The 19440-nt window shown below is 41.7% G+C and overlaps 1 protein-coding gene across 1 annotated transcript; it reads right to left on the bottom strand.

The window, feature by feature from the left end:
• Positions 1-88: 88 nt before the first annotated feature.
• On the bottom strand, positions 89-16236 carry CHRNB3 (cholinergic receptor, nicotinic, beta 3 (neuronal)). Its single transcript, XM_004682475.2, has 6 exons — positions 15928-16236; positions 9226-9377; positions 8181-8225; positions 4012-4121; positions 2878-3760; positions 89-923 (listed from the first exon to the last, which is right to left on the bottom strand). The coding sequence occupies exons 1-6, from the start codon at positions 16016-16018 to the stop codon at positions 789-791; spliced, it is 1416 nt and encodes a 471-aa protein (XP_004682532.2). The 5' UTR covers positions 16019-16236; the 3' UTR covers positions 89-788.
• Between the last annotated feature and the right edge of the window lie 3204 nt (positions 16237-19440).

Here is a 19440-nt window from a genome sequence, read left to right as displayed (position 1 = left end):
ACTACCCTGCTGAGGGGAGCAGTGAGAGAGACAGGAGAGGTCGGCTGCACCATGTGTGACACTTCCTGGCTGAGGATGGAACCCTTGCTGCAGTGGCTGCTGATAGCTTCATAGTTCTGAGACTTAACCTCTTGTGCCACCAGGCAGGCCCCAGAGAGACCATTTTCTAAGGAATGTCAAGGTTGGGGTACAGCGGACACTTTCATTGACCAGCAGAATCTTGCACTCTTTTCAGTAACAAGTGTGTGGTGCCAGTTGCTGCCATATTACTAGACCTCTCAAACAGCTGTTGAGATTTGTTCAACCACTTTGCCACAGAAGCACAAGACACAGCCCTGGTGTGAACCTCAGGCACAATCACCAAAGACACCAGGAAAAGCAGCCAGCCCACACCAGAGTTATCTGGAAATCTAGAATTCTTGATAGGCCTCCTTCATCAGGCCTCTGTCTAGCTTCCAGGGGACATTCCTCCACCATCCAGCACCAGTCCTGCTGCATCCAGGCTTGCGACCCAGGCTTGGCTGTTTGACTCTTCCTCCAACATCCAGATAAACCAAGGCAGAGGCCAGAGGAAAATCTACTTTATTTAAGTCCAACTCACTCTCATGGCGACCACAAATTAACTTGGGCAAACCCACAGTTACCAAGGTTCAATTACCCCAAGGATGAGATAGGCCCTTTCAAATAAGCAGGTGTATTAGGATACATTGCATACACACAAGCTGGGTGTCAGAAGGTGTAATTTTGCCTCTATGGTGTGGATTTTACATTGCTCTGAAGAATTGTTCCTAGTAGTAGCTATGCAACCACATCTTCAAAGCAGGGGTAAAAATCAGAGCAGAGCCTGTAATGGACGCTATGAGAAAGAGCCACAGGAAGATTCGATCGAGAACTTGAGCTACGAATTTCCAATCTTGTACAACCTGCATAAGAGAAAAAGATGACTTTCAGTCAAAATGCTGGGCCATTGTTCTGAATTCATTTTAGAGGATTAAGCAATAGAAATATTCAGACTTATAGCACTTCACATTTCAACATCTCCTGTTACAGAGGTTCAGATCCTTTTTTGTAACTGCACGATCAGTGCCCAAAGAAAACATCCTGTAGATTGAGCTTATGGGAAGCTTTTCACTGACATTAAAGACATAAGATAGAAAGAACAGAATCACTTACATTATGATTCATTTGTAAACACTACTAGTCAAAATGAAGAAAATCTGATTTTTGCACAAATAAAAAGTGAGCATATCTATCTGTGATGCTCTGGATATTACATATAAATAAACCACATATTTATAAATGATTAATTTCCCTGCTGCCACACATGTATTAATAGATTCGACAGCTGTAAGGGACAGAGGAGACCAGTGCCTTTGCAGGAAGGGAATTGGGGCAAAATCAGCAATCGAATCTAGTTTCTAAGAGCAAGGTCAGAGCAGAACTGAGCTACAGGCTAGAGAAGTCTGAAGTTGGGATCAGTTCTCATCTTTCAATGAGGAAGAAATGTTCCAGTTCTACAATGTGGGGATTAGAAAAGGGGAGGCCTATGGTTTAGAGGGACATAGTTGCAAAGTTGGAAAATGAATGTATACAGAGAGATTTAGAAATAAAACATTGGGGCAAAACACAAGGAGAGGTTTAAAAATTTAATGTGTCAATCTTATTTGGTGGGATCATTAATTAATGATTTTAATCTTGTATATATTTGTGTATTTTTCAAATCCCCTACACCGATGTGTTATTTTTTAAGGGGTCAGGGAGCAAGCTAAGTGCTTATTCTATAGCAAGTTTTTGTTTGTTTTTCTCCTAATGTTTTAAATTTTTCTCAGGCCACATGAAATATGACAAATTGTAATAGAAGGTATATAGTAGGCTGTATCTCTCAGAGCAAGATAAAATTTATAAGGATATCCCTTCAAGAAACATTTGATAAATCTTTTCAGAGATCAGGCTCTTTGTTGGGGAGGTGGTGGTGGTGAATCAGGCTCTTGGCAATAATTTTCCCTGATTTTGGAGTAAAATAGCTGAAACATAACATGTTTTAAGTAGCAAAACTGTTTTTACTCCGAGTATTTATATAGCAAACAATATTTCCATTCCATTGGGGAAAATAGATGATGAGAAGATGATAATTAACTTTTATTGACTTTTACAATTTATAATGTTACACAATCACTAGGCTGAGACTAGACTACCTGTGCTGGGCATACCTACATGTTTTATTTACTTATCATTATTTTATTTTTATGTGTATGTTATATTTTAAGTAATTTATTCCTCACAGTAACCCTTGAAGGGAGATTTCTGATAACTGAGCTCAGGTTTACTTGCCTCAAGTCATATAGAAAATGGTAGGACCTGCATCCAGGATGCTTCAGATCTGAAACTCACATTCTTTTTTTTAAAAATTCAACAATAAACAAGTATACCATCTTGCCTTAACAAAATATTTATTGTCATACTGTATTTTATATTAATTAAAAATTTTCTGGCTTTTTATTTCCAAATTCATGGAAAGATATATTCATTACCCATGGTAAAATCAGAGATGAATGAATGACCAGACACTAGAATAGCCAACTTAAAACATCTAACTGAATTATCTTAGATAGAATTAAAGACTAAATTATACAGGAAATAGTGCTTAATCTACAGTTGCTTCACTTTTGCTCATCATGTTTTTGTGATCTTCCTAAAACTTCAAATTTCAGAAGAAAGTCTCTTTTATGTTAGGACTTGTTTTAAATGTCACATGTTTGAAGAAGATAGTTAGCAATGTTACATTTCAAAACAACAGCATTTTGTTTCAAATGGATGTCAAATATTAGACTTTGGACACCTGAGTAGCAGCATTCTTCTGAATATCACTTAACTCACCTGGCTGATGAAATGCTCCTTCTTCACATGCTGTGAAATGTATCTGATGGAATCAGCAGCTTTTTCCAAGAAAGCAACTAAAACCTTTTCTCCCTCACTCATCTGTTTTTGTTTCTTTTTTCCTAGAACTTGACCTTTCACAACAGGTTTGCTCTCATCTTTTTCTAAGAAAGAGTAGCGATCCACGTGGTCTTTCATGCAAAGTAATTTAGGAAGCTTTTGCAGAAATAGTCTCTTAACCCAGGGGGCCATGGGATGGTAAGTTGAAGAAGATCTATGGTGAACATTAATGACAAACACAGTCACAATGATCGACAGGGTAACGAAAATCATAATGAACAAGAGGTACTCGCCAATGAGAGGGATGACCTTGGAAGACGACGGAATTATTTCTTCAATTACTAAGAGAAAAACCGTAAGGGAAACTAAAACAGACGTTGATAAGGAAAGCTTCTCTCCTTCATCCGAAGGTAAATAGAACACCAACACCGTCAGGAAAGACAGCCCTAGGCAAGGGATGATCAGGAAGAGGGTGTAGAACAGGGGCAGGCGACGCAGGACGAAGGAGTAAGTGATGAAAGGGTATGAGTATAATCCATCTCTTCTACTTCCCTTCGTCCCTTTTGCGTTTAGTATTTCCCACTCTCCATTATCGAAGAAGTCTTTTCTGTCCACATTTTCATTTATCAAAATGAGGTCAACCATGGTGCCGTCGTAAGTCCAGGATCCAAACTTCATGGAGCAGTTTTGCCGATCAAATGGGAAAAACGTGACGTCCATGGTGCAGGAGCTTTTATACCTGGCGGGAGGGGTCCAAACGACCGTTCCGTTGGACTTCACGATGACTTTGGTCATGAGGGAGCCTTCGAAACGCCCATCAGCACTGTAGAAAAAGTAGTTTCATTTCAGTGGTTAGGTGAAGCCACCTGGGTATTGTTTGCTTGGTTCACCACTGTACTATTTGTCTTTTATTACTTTCCTACTGCAGTGTCTAACAATATGGTAAAAACAAACAAAACAAGACCAACACATCTTGTTAAAGTTACACATTCCTTTTCATTATTTTGCCCAAACCAGGCTTTTCTGGTTTTAGCCCTAACCTGACCAGATTAGTTTTTCTTCTCAGATACTTACTTTTCAAAGAGAACTATGTCAGGAAGCCAAAGAGATTCGGATGGAACTTTTATTGAACGAATTCCACCATATTCATGGGGATTCCAGCGTAGTTTGTGGTCTGTCCATTCCTGCATAAAATTAGCACACTGTGATTTTATTTTGAAAATGAATGTATTAGGCCTTGGAATCTTTTTTTTTTTTTTTAAAGATTTATTCATTTATTCAGAACTGGGGTAAAGGCCAGAGTTGAGGAGGGTGAGAGGATTCACCAGAGACAGAGCGGGGAGCAGAACAGGCAGATCAACGAAGTACACTGCTGAGAGGAGCAGCGGGCGGGTCAGGAGGGGTCTGCCGCACCATGTGGTCACCTCCGGGGCAGGTGGGGATCGAACTCATGCGGAATTTGGTTTAGCTTCTCAGTGCTGTGTTTTAACCCGCTGCGCCACCAGGGAGGGCCGGCCTTGGAATCTTTAAATGTACGTTAATTACTAATCCAGTGTCTTATTTTAAAAGTGAAATAATGTGCTTTAAATCTTACAATCCTGTTTATGACTGGGTGTATTCAATTGGCAGGACACAGCTCCCTGAGCCTGATGGCCCATTTTGTCCAGATCCATTCACCTGTCCTGCCGGGTGGGGGTGGGGTGGGGGGGTGTCCCCCAACTGCCCTATTGCTGCACAGTGAAAAGATGTAGCAACAAATACCACTGATTCAAAATCTTTTTTTTTTTTTTTTTGGCCTCTTTGCTCTTTCTTCCAACTCATTTTATTCTAGGACAGTTGATCCAGTGATGTTCTAATTTCATGATGATGGGTGCATCATCTCTTAAATAACATTTATGAGTCTTGGACACACATCCACCCAGTACACTAATAGGAAACATCTAGTTCCACTGACTACTTCTGATGACATTATAACTTCTAACCAATGGAAAAGAAAGTCTTTCCAAGAATTTCCCTTTCAGGATCTAATCAGAATTTATTTTGTAAGTACCCAATTACAGTTTTAAATTATGTTCCTAATATTGTTAGTCTTCAGATGCTTACATATTTTTACTCATAATACAATGAAATAATTTAGCATGTTTTACAGGGGCTGATGTTCTAGATTAAGAAATTTGGCCATTCATTGATTGGATTATTTGGTTCAGGAAGTTGGTGTATAGATGACCCAATTACAGCAGAAGTAGATTTCCTTAAAATGATTTTGGATCTAGAAACTTAGGAAATCTGAGCTGAAAATTAAATTCTTCTGTTCTACTGCTCCTCCTATAGACAGCTGATTAATGATGGATAATGTTCCAGAAAATTAGAAGGGTATGCCTATGATAAAGCTTTTTGCAGTACAGTGAGGCCAACTTTGTCATTAAAAAAATTTAAGAGTCAGCAGATGGATGAATTCACTAGAAGGTAAAATATTTAAACGTGCATGATGTCTGAAAAATGGTGGAGAGCTATACATTTCAGAGGAAGTATGGCCTATCTTAGACAATACTTGTATGGCTTGTCCTTGAAAACAATTTTTTAAAAGATCATATAGATCTTTAAAAAGTTAGACTTTAGGGCCCTCCCTGGTGGCGCGGCAGATTAAAACACAGCAGTAAGAAGCTAAAGCCACTTCAGCATGAGTTCAATCCCTACTCCGGAGGTGACCCATGGCCATGGCGCGGCAGACCTCTCCTGGCCTGCCAGACCTCTCCTGGCCTGCCCACTACTACTCCCCTCAGCAGTGTACTTTGTCAGTCAGCCTGTTCTGCTCCCCACTCTGTATCTGGTGAATCTTCTCATCGCCCCTGCACCTCTGGCCTGTCCCCCAGTTCTGTATGCATAAATAAATAAATCTTTATTTAAAAAAAAAAGGTAGACTCTAAAGCACAAAAAAGTTGATGGCTGTTTATAGAAACCATGTATATGAAGACTGACAGTTTAGGAGCCCAAGCCAATAAAATATTTGACATGCTTATTCCAAGATCACACAGCTAGTTGGTAAAGAAAACATGATAATAGCTGGAGGGAGGAGGGATAGCTGCAGGTACAATTCATGTTGTAGGGTCCCATCCATATTGACTACAATGAAAGGGCGTGCCCTGGAGGCGGCAGCCTGGTGAAGGATGGTATTCAGGCCCAGTGCATCTAAAGTCTTATCCTGCACTCTCCCTCTGACTCCCCCAAATTACACCACACTGTTAGAATTAGTGACCTAAAATTGTTTTCTCAGGGAATGTTTGGATCCTGGAGGAAGTTATAAAGAAATAGACATGCATTCTGGTTTCATTCCTGACCGCGAAAGAGAAAGGGACTGGGTAGCACTCTGGGTCAATGCCACTTACTTTGGTGTACCCAGAAGGGAAGGCGCACTGAATTAGGGTCAGGTGCCCTGAGTTACACACCCAACTATCCTTTATGAGCTGAACTTCTTTGCAGAGTTGGGAGAGGCTACATCCTTTACAAATTCAGTGACTTTCTGTAGCTGACCTGGGGATTGGAGGTGTTTCCCTCATATGGTCTTCTAGTAAATTTCCACTGTGATGCTGTCTGAGACCCACACCCGGGATGAAAACGACACATGTCAGCGTCAGCAGCAACAGGATAAAGACTTAGCCAAAACCCTCACTCTTGTTCCTTAGGAGCTATGAGACTTTCAGAGCATGCCTCAGTTCTCTCAAAACCCTAGGAACATCTGGAGATTAACCTCTTGCCTTGCCCTTCTTAGAGGAATGATATCCTGCGTTCAGGTGTCACGTTCTAGTTCTAGCCAAGACTTTCAAAGCCTTTTACAAACATTGGCTCCACCTGCAGCAGTTCTGTGGCTGACTGTCATGTGACTGAAGGAAACAGGAAAACAAGGCTATGTCAGGACCAAAAAGTCAAGTTCATCTAAGACTAAGGAAAACATGGAGAAATATGACATGGCTAGTTTTCTTAATTTTGAAAAATGCAATTCCAAATCTGTGTTAATATATTTGTTTTTTTCTCACGTAGATTACCTGAAGTATCACTCATAAATGTCAAGCCATTGTTAGAATCCAGAGCCAAATTTCACTTAAACCAAAATTACGACTTTTTAAATTACAATTAAAAAATATATTCTTAATTCTAAGCTCAGAAGATAGAAAGGAACAAATATTTCTTGTGATTTCCTCCATTAGCAACCTTTGGGACATTCTGGGACCTTTAGTCAGTATAAACCCAGATGTGAAATTCTTAAAACCAAATTCATGTTGACTAATTTTAACATTAAAGTCAGCAATTTATTCATATTCCTATGTCATATTCATATGATATCACTGAGTTGCTAAGGCTATGAAGTAGGATTTGTCATTAAGGATGAGAAAATCGACATAAGAAGGTACTAGGGAATGACACTGCTGAGTCTCCATGTAAACCAGATAATGGATGAATCACGTTCGCACACATGATCCCATTTCACCTCCCAATGATCCTGTGAGCTAGACATTTGTCTCTGTTTTAGAGAAGCGATTGAGCGTCAGAGAACTGAAATGACTAGCCCAAGTTTATCTAGCAAGCTTTTTGATTCATAGCTCATACTTTTTAATTCTAATCCCTTCTATATTAGGTTTTTCCTTATTTCTCCTCAAAGACAAGCTCAGGGATCTATCCAGTGAGAACTTCATTGTTTCCTGAGTGTGTTGTGGATATTAAATAGGAAGCAGCTGTTGGAGGAATAACACTTCTTTAAGATGTTGGCTTTGGTTGGCATTCAGCAGTCTTATTTTCCTTAGGACCTTAGGAGAGAAAATGCACATCAGTTTCTTAGTGTCTCACTGGTGTTTATGCCAGGCAGTGCCTAGTTCAGAGCCTTAAACTGTAAGTAGGCACTCAGTAGTTGCAGAGTGGGCACTTGGGAGTGGCTTGCTGAGTGTAGATTTGACATCTGTTTCAAAGCAGTTATTCACATGATAACATTTAGGCACAGGGTTCAATCTTATTAAAGAAAGACTGGTTTCATTTCCCAGGTACTTGTGATGCCTTCCAGTCTGAGGCAAGGTAGTTTTCCACACACACACACACACACACCTGAATTCACTTAGCAGTGTGAAACTTTGGCCAAATCACATTAATGCTCCAAATTATTAGAACTTGCCTTATGAGCTAGCATTCTTTCTGAACAGGAAATAATTAAAATAACTGGCATGGCAGATAACAACTCCCAGGTTGATATTTACCTGTTTCAGCCACACATTTGTTGTCATCAGTTGATTCTTTTCATCCTAAGAAATGACAATGAAAAAGATGTAAATTCATCAAATAAAGTTTTTGGGGGTGGGGTGTTGGATTTCTTGTGGTTTTTTTTTTGGCTTGGAAAGAGTAAGGTGTTCAAGCATAAAAGCGTACTCAACTCATAAACAGTAGATGGCATGGAATCTTAAAATATTAAGCTTATTATACTTGAAATGACAAATAATAAGTAGCAGTTCACTGTGCTGATATTTAAATAAAATTGCATAAGCCAGAAGGCATGTTAAGGGTACAAAGTAGAACAAAACATGAACTAAATTGGAGATAGACTGCAGCATTTTCTAAAAAAAGCCAGGGGGTACTGAATCAGCTGGGTGTGTGTGTGTGTAGAGCAGGGGATTTGGCCAACATGGGAGGATTATTCTGAGACTTTGGGAACCATAGCAGGATGATTTTATAGCTTTTGGGGTGTGCAGGTTCAAGGACTCAGCAGGAATGCAAACATGGCAGAAGTCCAAGTCCTGCAGGAAAATTAGTGGAGGGTGCTCAGGCCTGGAGGATCAGGGAAAGCTGTGGGGTGGTAAGGGCATCAGGAGGGTGAGGGGTCGCCTGGTATTCCCTCTGGGAGCTGTCAGGACCTCCCCTTTTTCCTGCAGGGGCCCCACCAGCCTCTGGAGTCCAAAAGACACTGGGCCAGCATTGGGAACTGCGCCCCGCCCCCGCCCCATCCCACTCTTCACTCTGGGGGCTCCAGCCAACTGCCAGGACCAATGATGGTCTCCTATAGCCATCCCTTCCCTGCAAAACAACCGCACATCAATTGTGTTGCCATGAATGTTTACTCCTGTGACACTTTCATTCCTTTTTCGGGCCATTTCACTGACTTCTTGGGGCAGTTTTGTTCCCCCACAGCAAGTTATTTTTAAAACAGAAATGGCAGACCCCAGGACAGAACACAAAATAAAATCTCAGCCTCACAAACAGTTTAAGGAATGTATGTTCTTTTTAAGTGCAGTGCCAAAGATTACTTACCACATCTACAAGCTGAGATATTTTCAATCCAAAATATACTTTTATGGTATCATTAGAATTTAATACCGGGCGAACCCATTTCTGATAGCCTTGGAATAAGTGTCTGAGGAGGGCATCTTCATTTTCTGCTATTGAACTAAGTCCTGCCGCAGCTGTAAGAATCATGAGGAAACCTGAATTAATGGGACAGGCATAATGATGCTTTGGCATCGTATCACCTGGATCTTCATATAGTTCTAAATAACCCACTTCAGCAAAGGCAGCTTTGAGTACACAGGGGTTCACTTTGTTTTCCATGCCCACCCTCAGTGCTCTCCAAAAACATACAAGTAAAAGTAGAATCTGTATTTACCCAAAGATTTACTCTTTGGGGTAGTTTTCCACCACGAGGTCAACACCATAACTCCCAAAGGATCATCTACAGATACCTTCTGACCCTCAACTGGATGACTCACATGAGAGGTCACCTCCTTGCAGACACTGTCTCTGTTCCTCATGTCCCTTATCAGAGTTTGTGGTCTATCTGCTGTCTGCCTTCCTCTTGAGCACCATGATGGTCTAACAATGTCTGCTTCGTGTGATGTCAACTAGCATCTGGAAGAGTGCCAGTGCTGTAGCAGGTATGTGTTGTACACCTCTCCATGAATGACCCAATGCAGGGATGATGTCATGATCACTTACGTACAGTCAGTATCCAGTAGACACATGCCTGTGCCTTCTCCCAAGGTCCTTGTATGGCGACCTGCTCAACAACCAACAACCAGACTCTTACACTCTCCACCTCCACCCGGTGAGAGACTAAGAAACACCCTAACTTTCAACTTTAATTCACAAGCTAAAGAGATGGTTTGGAACGCAATCTAGAGAGAAGTTACATTTCTTTCATTTTTAAAAAGATATATTTATTTATGCATACAGAACTGGAGGACAGGCCAAAGTAGCAGGGGCAGTGAGAGGATTCACCAGAGACAGAATGGGGAGCAGAACAGGCTGACTGATGAAGTACACTGCTGAGGGGGTAAGTGGGCTGGTCAGGAGAGGTCTGCCCACCATGGGGGTCACCTGCGTGGGGGCTTCTGGGAATCAAACTCACACCCTAGCAGCTGCTGATAGCTTTTCACTCCTGAGCTTTAACCCTTTGTACCACCAGGGAGGGTCCAGAAGTTATGTTTCTTTTTAATGTTGTACTATAACATAGTGGGAGGAATTTCATGGGGACTATAATTGGGATGAAACTGTGTTCAGTGTATAAAAATGAAGAATGATATTAAAAATATATAATAATAATACCAACAAATGACACAAGGGCTAGATGGTTTTTAAAAAGGAGCCAGTGCTCAAGTTGAAGGTATTATTTTTTTGCCTTTCCTACATAAAATAATACCAGTAATATTTACAGAGATGAGATAAAAGACATTATCAATTTTTAAAAAAGATTTTTTTTTTATGTATATAAGAACTGGGGTGCAGGCCAGAAGTGCAGGGGAGGATTCACCAAAGACAGAGTGGGGAGCAGAACAGGCAGATCTACTGAAATACACTGTCAGTAGGCCAGACAGGAGAGGTCTGCTGCACTATGTGGGTCAGTTCCATGGCTGGGGATTGAACTCAGTGCTGTAATGGTTGCAGATAGCTTCGTAGTGCTGTGCTTTAATCCCGCAATACCAGGGAGGGCCCTGTTTTCAATGTTTATCTCATTTAGGCCTCTTGTTTTGTGTGTGTGTGTGTGTACACATATATGACAACATTTGAAACACATATATGGTTATATATATGTAATATATATGTAATATATATTTTTTCCAAGCTTGATTAGCTTGAAAAAAATTTTTTTAAATAAAACAAGGCTTTAAAAAAAAGTTTATTTTTACATCATTTTGTGCCTTTTCCATCTCAGTTATAATCCCCATGTAAAACAAGGTTTTTAACATAGCTGCTCTCTTTTATATTTTGCACAGAGGTGGGGTTCTCTGGGCTGCACACGCTGGTATCCCCACACTTCTCTCTTCTACTCTAGAAAGTATATTATGTAAATGAGTGCAAGAGAAAGGTGTGATCCTGTGCTAGCATTCACTGACGTAAAAAGCTAGCTTGTCTCCAACTTGGATACTTAACTCTTCTTAGCAGGCAGGGCTGCATTAAGGAACAGTTAGCTGGACGACTGCCAAGGCTGCACTCTGGAAGGGGGCCCTTAAAACTTACTGGAAATATGGGGGGCAGGAGGGAATTGAAATTCCCAGAAGCCTGCTAAGGAAAGATGTTTGCTTGCTTCAGCTGACCTTGGAGAATTTCCCTACCCTGCACCCAGGCTTCACTTCCTTCAAAGTGCATCCAAGCACTCCCCGCCCTCTCCCCTGGCGCCACCCTCCTCAGACTCAAGACTTCTCTCTTGTATCCACTGGCTACTTCCTATAGCCCCTACTCTGGCCCCTTCTATCACACTTCCCATTTTCTACTCAATGGCTTGAGCCGTCTCTTAACAGCAGAAGATTGGGCTCCCTGCTCAAATTCTCCAAAGGCTTCCATCAAATTTAGAAAAAACACTTCAAGCCATTTTTGTGGGTAAATGTCCTCCTCCTACCTGCTTGGTGGAATGGCACGTTGGGAGGGGCCGTCTTAAATGATGACCTTGATGTCCCGCAACATTTGCACCCTGCCCACACCATTTCCTCTGTGAATGGAATCTGAATTTCTAGCCTCCAGAAATAGGAGAAGACAAATTTGTCTGTGTAAACCACCCATCTGTGGCTTTGCGCAAAGGTGTCCCAAGCTGACTGGTTCAAACTTGTGCTGACCTAAACATAACCCCGCAAACTGCCCCCCAAAAAAAGAAGAAAAGAAAAGGAAAGTTCAAAGGATTAGTGCTTTCTGCTTCATATCTACAAATTTCCGAGCCTTCCCCAAACAGAAGCTGAAGTCAGGGTTGTTATTAGAGCCGAGGTGGAGGATAGGCCTGGAAATGAGATTTGTCCTTCTCTGTAAAATAGCATGCTATGAGGAAGGGCAAGAGCTTCCACCGTTGTGTCTTTAAGGCCAAGGCTTCAATAAATATTTGATGATGTTTGGCAAATGAACAAATTAATGAGTAAGCACGTAACAGGCCATGGTGGTGCTCCCTGAGCTTGGGGGTGGGGGATGCTGGGCTCTCTGCTCTATAGGACATTGACTCTTCTGTGTTCAGGACAAGAGGCCTCTGTTTTGAGGAATAAATGGATTCCTGGAAAGTTGTGTTTAACCAAACTTCTGCAAGTGTGCTGATTTTTAAAATTAATTATGCAAGACCAGAGTTCTAAGACAGATTTCAGCATCAGCAGTTCACTGAAAAGTCAAGGCACTGCTCTGGAGGATGACTTACCACTTGCAGGGAGTGCTTGGATTTCTCAAAATCAGCCTCCTGGAGGTGTGGCAGAACGCTTGCATTCATTTCAGCATTAATTAAAGAGGAAGGGAAGGTGACATGAGACTGAGACGGAGCAAAGCAGTACAGCTGGGAAGGACCTCCAAAGTCACCTACACCCCTCATCTACCAGGTGAAGGTCCTGGGGGTACAGACCTTGCTCAGGGACTCTCAGCAGATAAACTGATTCTTCAAGAATAAAGGGGTCAAAAAGCTGTTCCTTCCACTACGGTCTTATTGCCACATAAAAACTGTTCCAATCATTGACTTCTATGAGCATATATTTGTGTTAGAGCTACATTTGTCACTCTGTTGAGGTTAACATTACATTTTCTACAATACTTGAGTGTTATTTAAAGCAACCAATTGCCCAGAGGAGTGATATTCCAAATCACGTCATGCCTAATGTATGTTTGGTCACAGGGAGGCGCTCAACACTGATGGTGGAGCTGTCTTCTGGGGTCCCACCGAATGGTCATCTGTGGCAGCTGGCACCTGGCAAGACTGCTTTACCTGGTGCCTCTTTGGTGACACCAGTGTGTGGTCACTCCACTCTTCTTGGAGGTGAGCACCCAAAACTTTACAGCAAGACGGCTCTCCTGCTTCAGACATGAGAATCGCCCTATATTCCCTCACTTGAGTCTTGCTCTGCAGCACCCCTGCCATCTATGCAGTATCTTTGGAGCTTCACAGCTTTTCACTATCTCTTTTGAGAAAAAGGAATTTGATTTCTCTCCTAAACCCCAATCCTCCGCTTTCCCAATTAATCTTTGTCTCTTTTTTCCTTGGCAAAATAATTCCCTTGGGATTAGACAAGCTACTCCACAGACCAAAGGCAAGAGGAAAAGAACCAAAGAGAGCACATTTGGGTGACTGGGACAGTAGATGGAGCTGGAGAGGGTTCTGCCTGATTCCAGTTATTTCCCCACCATGAACTCAGACTGGAAAGGGCTGCTCTTGGCTCAGGAGTCTGGGTCTTTGGCCAAACGAATCACTTGTTCAAACCAGAATCCAACAATATTTATCTGATACTGGACTCAGATACAGAGATGTGAATTATGTTCCTGATTCCAAGCTGTCAGAATGTAAAAAGGGTATTTCACCTCTTTCAATAAAAACAGGGAGTGAATGATTGCTAAGGCCCCTCTTAACTCCTATGTCTGTACTTCAAGGATCTTTATGTCCATGAAATAGTCACAAAAATACTTGGCTTACTAATGCCAAGTATTTTGTTCTTCCAAACATTCCAAGGAGAGTCAACATTTCAAATGTGCCCTTGATTGGGGGCCAGGCTTCACTCTATTTATTGCAATAGAGAAAGCACTCAGGTAAAGACCACTAGACCCCCAAAGGACAGAGCACTCTCAGGATAATAAGTAGAAGCATGAGATTTGGATGAAGTCCTTGTATCAGCTTAGCTAAGAAATTTTCCTTGGAACCCATGACTGACCTTCTAACCTCTGTATTCTTTTTGATCATATTTCCTTTTTATCCCAGACTCACAGATCTTCTTCTGTCTTCTCACCCACTTGCAGCAACATTTTAACAAACTCACTTACACTAAGGTATAAATAATCGATAAGACTAAATAGATGAAATGGTCCACGATTGTGACACTATTGAAGACCACGCCTTTCTTTCCTCCAGGAGAGGAAAGAAACAATTTTAAATCTCAGCAAGCTTGGTAAGGAGAGGCATATTTTTTGTTTTGACACCTTTTGGCATGTTTTGACTATGTCTCTCATTACCACCACCAAGTCCAAAAAAAAATCATACCAAAATATGGTAACTTCTATCAACACATTTCACCTTCAGGGTGAAATCAAATAATAATATTTAGTGGATGCTTGCTAGCATGAGAGTTTGCCAGGATCGATTAGACTTTGTTTTATTTTCTCTTATATCTCCACATGCTACATCCACCCTGGGATACAGTAGATCCTCAATAAATATTTACAAATGAACACACAGCCTCATGTGGTAAGTCCCTAGTTTTCCAGAGAAAAATCACTGATACCAAAGTATGAATCGGCAACACAGACAGGCCACATGGCCAGACACCATGATCCTTTTCACCAGAGTTAGGAGAATGTACAGTTGGAACAAGAGGGTTTATACTAACTGCCATTGCCAACCAGTGAGGTGATTTCCAGGGGAGAGGGTGGTAAAATCAGTTCTTTCATGGTAAATGGAATACTTTAGTAAATTAGGGCAGAAATATATTAGACACAGATGTTAATTGTATGCTAAAACACAAAGGCGTTCATTGTACTTTTTATGACTGACAAATTGTATTTAAGAATTTGTAGAGGGCAAAGGGGATTGGATGATTTCCTCACTTAAAGATGACAGTTTTGAGTCCCCTGTATGAGGAAAGACTGTTTCTGCCATGATAAAGTTCAAGGGTATGTGCACCTCACGGCCCTATGACTTTTAAATCCCAGATTTCTGGACTTGGGCAAATTGACCTCAGCACCTCTGGCTTTCCACCTGAAAACTGCAATAATCATATGTAACAAAAACACTAGTTACAAATAAATACTAATGGAATTGTTAATGGAATGAATTTTTCACTGTTCGACTCCTAGTTCTAGGTGATTCCTGTTGCAAGAGGGAGGGTTTCCTGTTCTTTAGTGACAAAAACTGAAATGACTGCAGTTAGAAAATTAGCATATGACAGTGACTTTTTTTCCTAAACTTTTAATTGCCCCCCCTTTTTTCTCTTTATGTTCTCTTTTCTTTTCCTTGTCCTGTCTGACTTGTTTCTTTAAGAATTCCCTTATTCTCAGTTGGATAGTCATAGAGAACTCATGTATGTTTATAGACATTTGGTATATACGTTTTTTTAGTCATCATAAGTAAACACATTCAATAACATCCACAAGTTTACTAAAGTGATTGTGTAGTTCTATAGGATATATTGGACAAAGTGAATTGATCTACAAAGTGATTATTAGTAGATATGATATAAAAATATTGATACAGTATATTTCTGTGCCAAATATTTTGACAACTCCAACATCACATTTTTTTTCCTGTTTTTTATATCTTTCTGCCAAACTCGGAATAATTCAAAAGGAATAAGACAGTAAACAGCAAAAGCATATAAACACTGTGGACTCATAAATATGACTTCTTCAGCAATTTGCAGATTTCACAGATCTGTTCAACAGTCACATCTTAAAGGTTCTCCTAAAGACATCTATATATCTTGTAATTCTATCAAATCAACACACCGTTTTGCCTCCTTTCCTTAAATAACTTTACAAATCATAAAATGTTAACATAGTTTAACTTGAGCTTACCTGAGTGCGTGACACCAAGGATGATGCATACCAGAGTAAAACCTGCCAGGGTCATGATGTCAGTTTTGGTGGATAATTTATTCCCTTTCATCAGAAAGGGGAGTCTTGAAAAGAAAACGCAGGTTTTCAAAGTCTGAAGTGGACGAGACGGGGCAAGTGAACACCTGAAGTGTCCTGAGCCAGTCTCCGTCCAGGGTGATGTTGCTTCAAGCACATACACTCCATTGATTTCCAGTCAGCTGTCAGAGCATGTAAGTCTAACAAATATCTCTGGGTCCTAACTCCTGACTGATTAATTTACTCTCTTGCAAAGAGATGCAGGGTGACAGAGAAAGGACAAAGCGAGACTGCTTCTGAATATTCTGTGCTATTTTTCTCCTAGTTGAAGATCTGTGCAAAGGAGAAAAACTTGCATTTTATAAAATGCAACAAGGAACTTAATGGAAAGTTTCTCATACACATTATTCCTCTATTATTTTTTCATTGTGAACTCGGAGCTTAAGAACAATGAAATGTGTCCTTGGGTTCCCGGGTCTGATGGCTCTGATTTACTGTCAGAGCATCCTCTGCAGTCCCTGGGGCCCACCAGACCCTGCTTACTCTTCCTCACGGAGGAAGTTGGGGGAGTTTAGTCTTATTTTGCTTCCTTAATGGGAATTAGATTGAAAATCTCACCCTTCCTCAGCGCTGATGGGATTGCATCTATCTAGTGCTGTCCATGCACAGCGGACCCTCATAAAGCAAATCTAACGAGTGGGTAAGTGAACATTAAGGGCTAGCAGAGCACAGGCGCTGGGTGGGGGCAGCTGCTTAGACAGAGACCGGGTGCTGCGGCAATGGACATGCTTTCCAATTTATTTTATGCACACAGGAACTGGGGTACAGACCAGAGGTGTGGGGATGTGAGAGAACTCACCAGACACAGAGTAGGGAGCAGAACAAGCAAATAGAAAATACACTGCTGAAGGCAGCAGTGGGTAAGACAGGAGAGGTCTGCTATGTCACGTGGAGCACCTCCCTGGCCTGGGATTGAACTCCTAGGAGTTGCAGTGGCCATGGATAACTTCATGGTGCTGCATTTTAACCCCTTCGCCACCAGGGAGGCCCTGTGCTCCAACTTTTAAATTTCTTCATGAGATCTCATTAAACATCGTTGGGTGCCACCAGAAAATTTCAAATACCCAGACCCTTTGGAAGCACTGACAGTAACTGAGAAATGCCGCGGCCTTGTTAAACTCTGCTCTCCGGACGCATGTGACAGCCTGCTGCCTCTCTCCTTTGTGAGAGAGTCTAGTGGGTCTGTGTTCTTTCACCCCTATTTTTCCATCTGCTGGTCTCACATATCAAGACGTTAAGAATGTTACTTAACAAAAATAAATAAATGGGACCACATCAAAACAAAAAGTTTTTGTATATGTAAAGAAACCAACCAAAAGCAAAAAGGCAGGTCCTCGTTGGTGGTGCAATGGGTTAAAACACAGCAATATAAAGCCAGCTGCAGGCTTTTCAGCATGAGTTCGATCCCCGGCCAGGGAGGTGATCTACACAGTGCAGCAGACCTCTCCTGTCTTGCCTGCTGCTTCCCTCAGCTGTGTACTTCGTCAGTCTGCCTGACCTGCTCCCCAGTCTGTCTCTGGTGAATCCTCTCACTGGTCCTGAGTCTCTGGACTGTACCCCAGTTCTGTATGCATACATAGGTAAATCTTTAAAAAAAAAAGACAAACCACTGACTGAGAGAGAAGATATTGCACATCATTCTTCTGACAAGAGCTTAATATCCAGGAGCACTCAGGCCTCAACAATGACCAAAATGGGGCAGTTTTAAATAGGCAATTCACCAAAGAAGGCATGGATGACCAACAGGCATGTAAAAATATGTTCAGCTTTAGTTATTATTAGGGAAATGCAAATCAAAACCACATGAGAGCTATCCTACACCTGTGAGAATGGCCAATATCAAGAAACTGGAAACAACATGTTTTGGTGAGGATGCAAAGCACTGCACTGTCTTGTTCTGCTGGTGGGAATGTAACTTGGTGCAGCCTCTATGGAAGACATGGAGGTTCTGTATAAAACTAAAGGATAAACACCATAGCAATACCACACCTAAGTGTTTCTTTAAACATAAAAACACCATATTTAAACACTTTAAATATAAAAACACTATTTAAAAGAGATATTTGCACCCCTACATTAATAGCACAACTATTTACAATAACATGAAAACAAGACATGAAAGCAACTGAAATGCCTCAAGTTCAGAATATGCCACCAAGCTGAATCCACCATGAGGTCAAGATGGCAACTGCCATAGTCTTGAGAGTCACTTGTCAAAGTGCTGAAAATGTAAAAAGAACTGCTGGCAGAAGGCAGCTGAAGGGGCTCACACGGACCTGAGCAGGAGACCGTCTCCCAAAAAGCACCTGTTAAAGTCGGTGCAGAAATGAGAGGCCCCACCTCTGAAAGCCCGAAAGCCTTATCCTTGAAAGTCTACCTCCAACCCCCAGTCATGCTCTGCCCCTTGGGTCCAGAGATGCCCATTCAAGAAGTCAAAGAGTGGAGCTGAGAGACTCAGCACTTGCTTTCAGTGTTCCCCATCAGTCTCTACTTGGGAAGTCACAGGTCTTTCTGTTCTCTCTTCTTCTTCATCTCTTACAGGATGATAGTGAAAACAGCACACTCCTGCTTCTGAAGGGTACCCCATTGCTAACCTGCAGAACTGAGCCCTTCACCTGTGGGATGTGACCCTACATCTGGGTCGACAGAATCAGAATAGAGTAGAATTGTAGGATGCTCGGCTGGTGTTCAAGAATGGCTTAGTGGCGTGGAGGAGAAACCCATACTCTTTGGAATCGGGTTCAGGACTTTTAATGACTGAGGAAGGTGCAAGCTGAACGTTCAGAAGGTGGGGTCTGTGCTCTCCCCACGGTCTTGGCCTAAAAGCACGCATTGCCTCCCCCACTCCACCTCTGCAACTTACCAAATGTGACAGCTGGAACCTGGAAGACAGTCTTGAGTTTCTCAGCACTGCCTGCTGGTTGGAGGATTCTATGAGCCCTCGTTGGGTTTGAATATGCTGGAGCAGATCACAGAACTCAGAGAGACGTTTTACTATACAGTTTATGATACATGGATCTAACTCAGGAACAGTCAGACGGAAGAGAAACACAGGGTAACGTTGGGGAAACTGAGGGGGCCCTCACCCCCTCTGCAAACTATCAGTCCCCTGAAACAGCCTTGTGGTCACCGACCCAGAAGCTCCCTAAACCTTGGCTTTTTTCCTATTCATGTCGAATTCATTAGACAGGTGTGAATCTGGATCCCTCTCCTTGCATTCAAGGTTTAGGGAAGGACTGAAAGTTCCAAGCTCCTCACTTCAGGGTTGGTCTCTCTGGCATCAGCAATCACCCCCAAGTGCTTTCCAACAGCCACCATTAGCATAGAGGCACCTTTGTTACTTCACCATAAGAAACTCCCATTTTGGAGCTTTGCTAGGAAGAGACAAAACCCCAA

This window comes from Condylura cristata, unplaced genomic scaffold (genome assembly GCF_000260355.1).
Source record: "Condylura cristata isolate star-nosed mole 26May11 unplaced genomic scaffold, ConCri1.0 scaffold00014, whole genome shotgun sequence".
In the NCBI taxonomy this organism is placed as follows: domain Eukaryota; kingdom Metazoa; phylum Chordata; class Mammalia; order Eulipotyphla; family Talpidae; genus Condylura; species Condylura cristata.
This window is presented reverse-complemented; position numbering and strand designations above follow the sequence as displayed.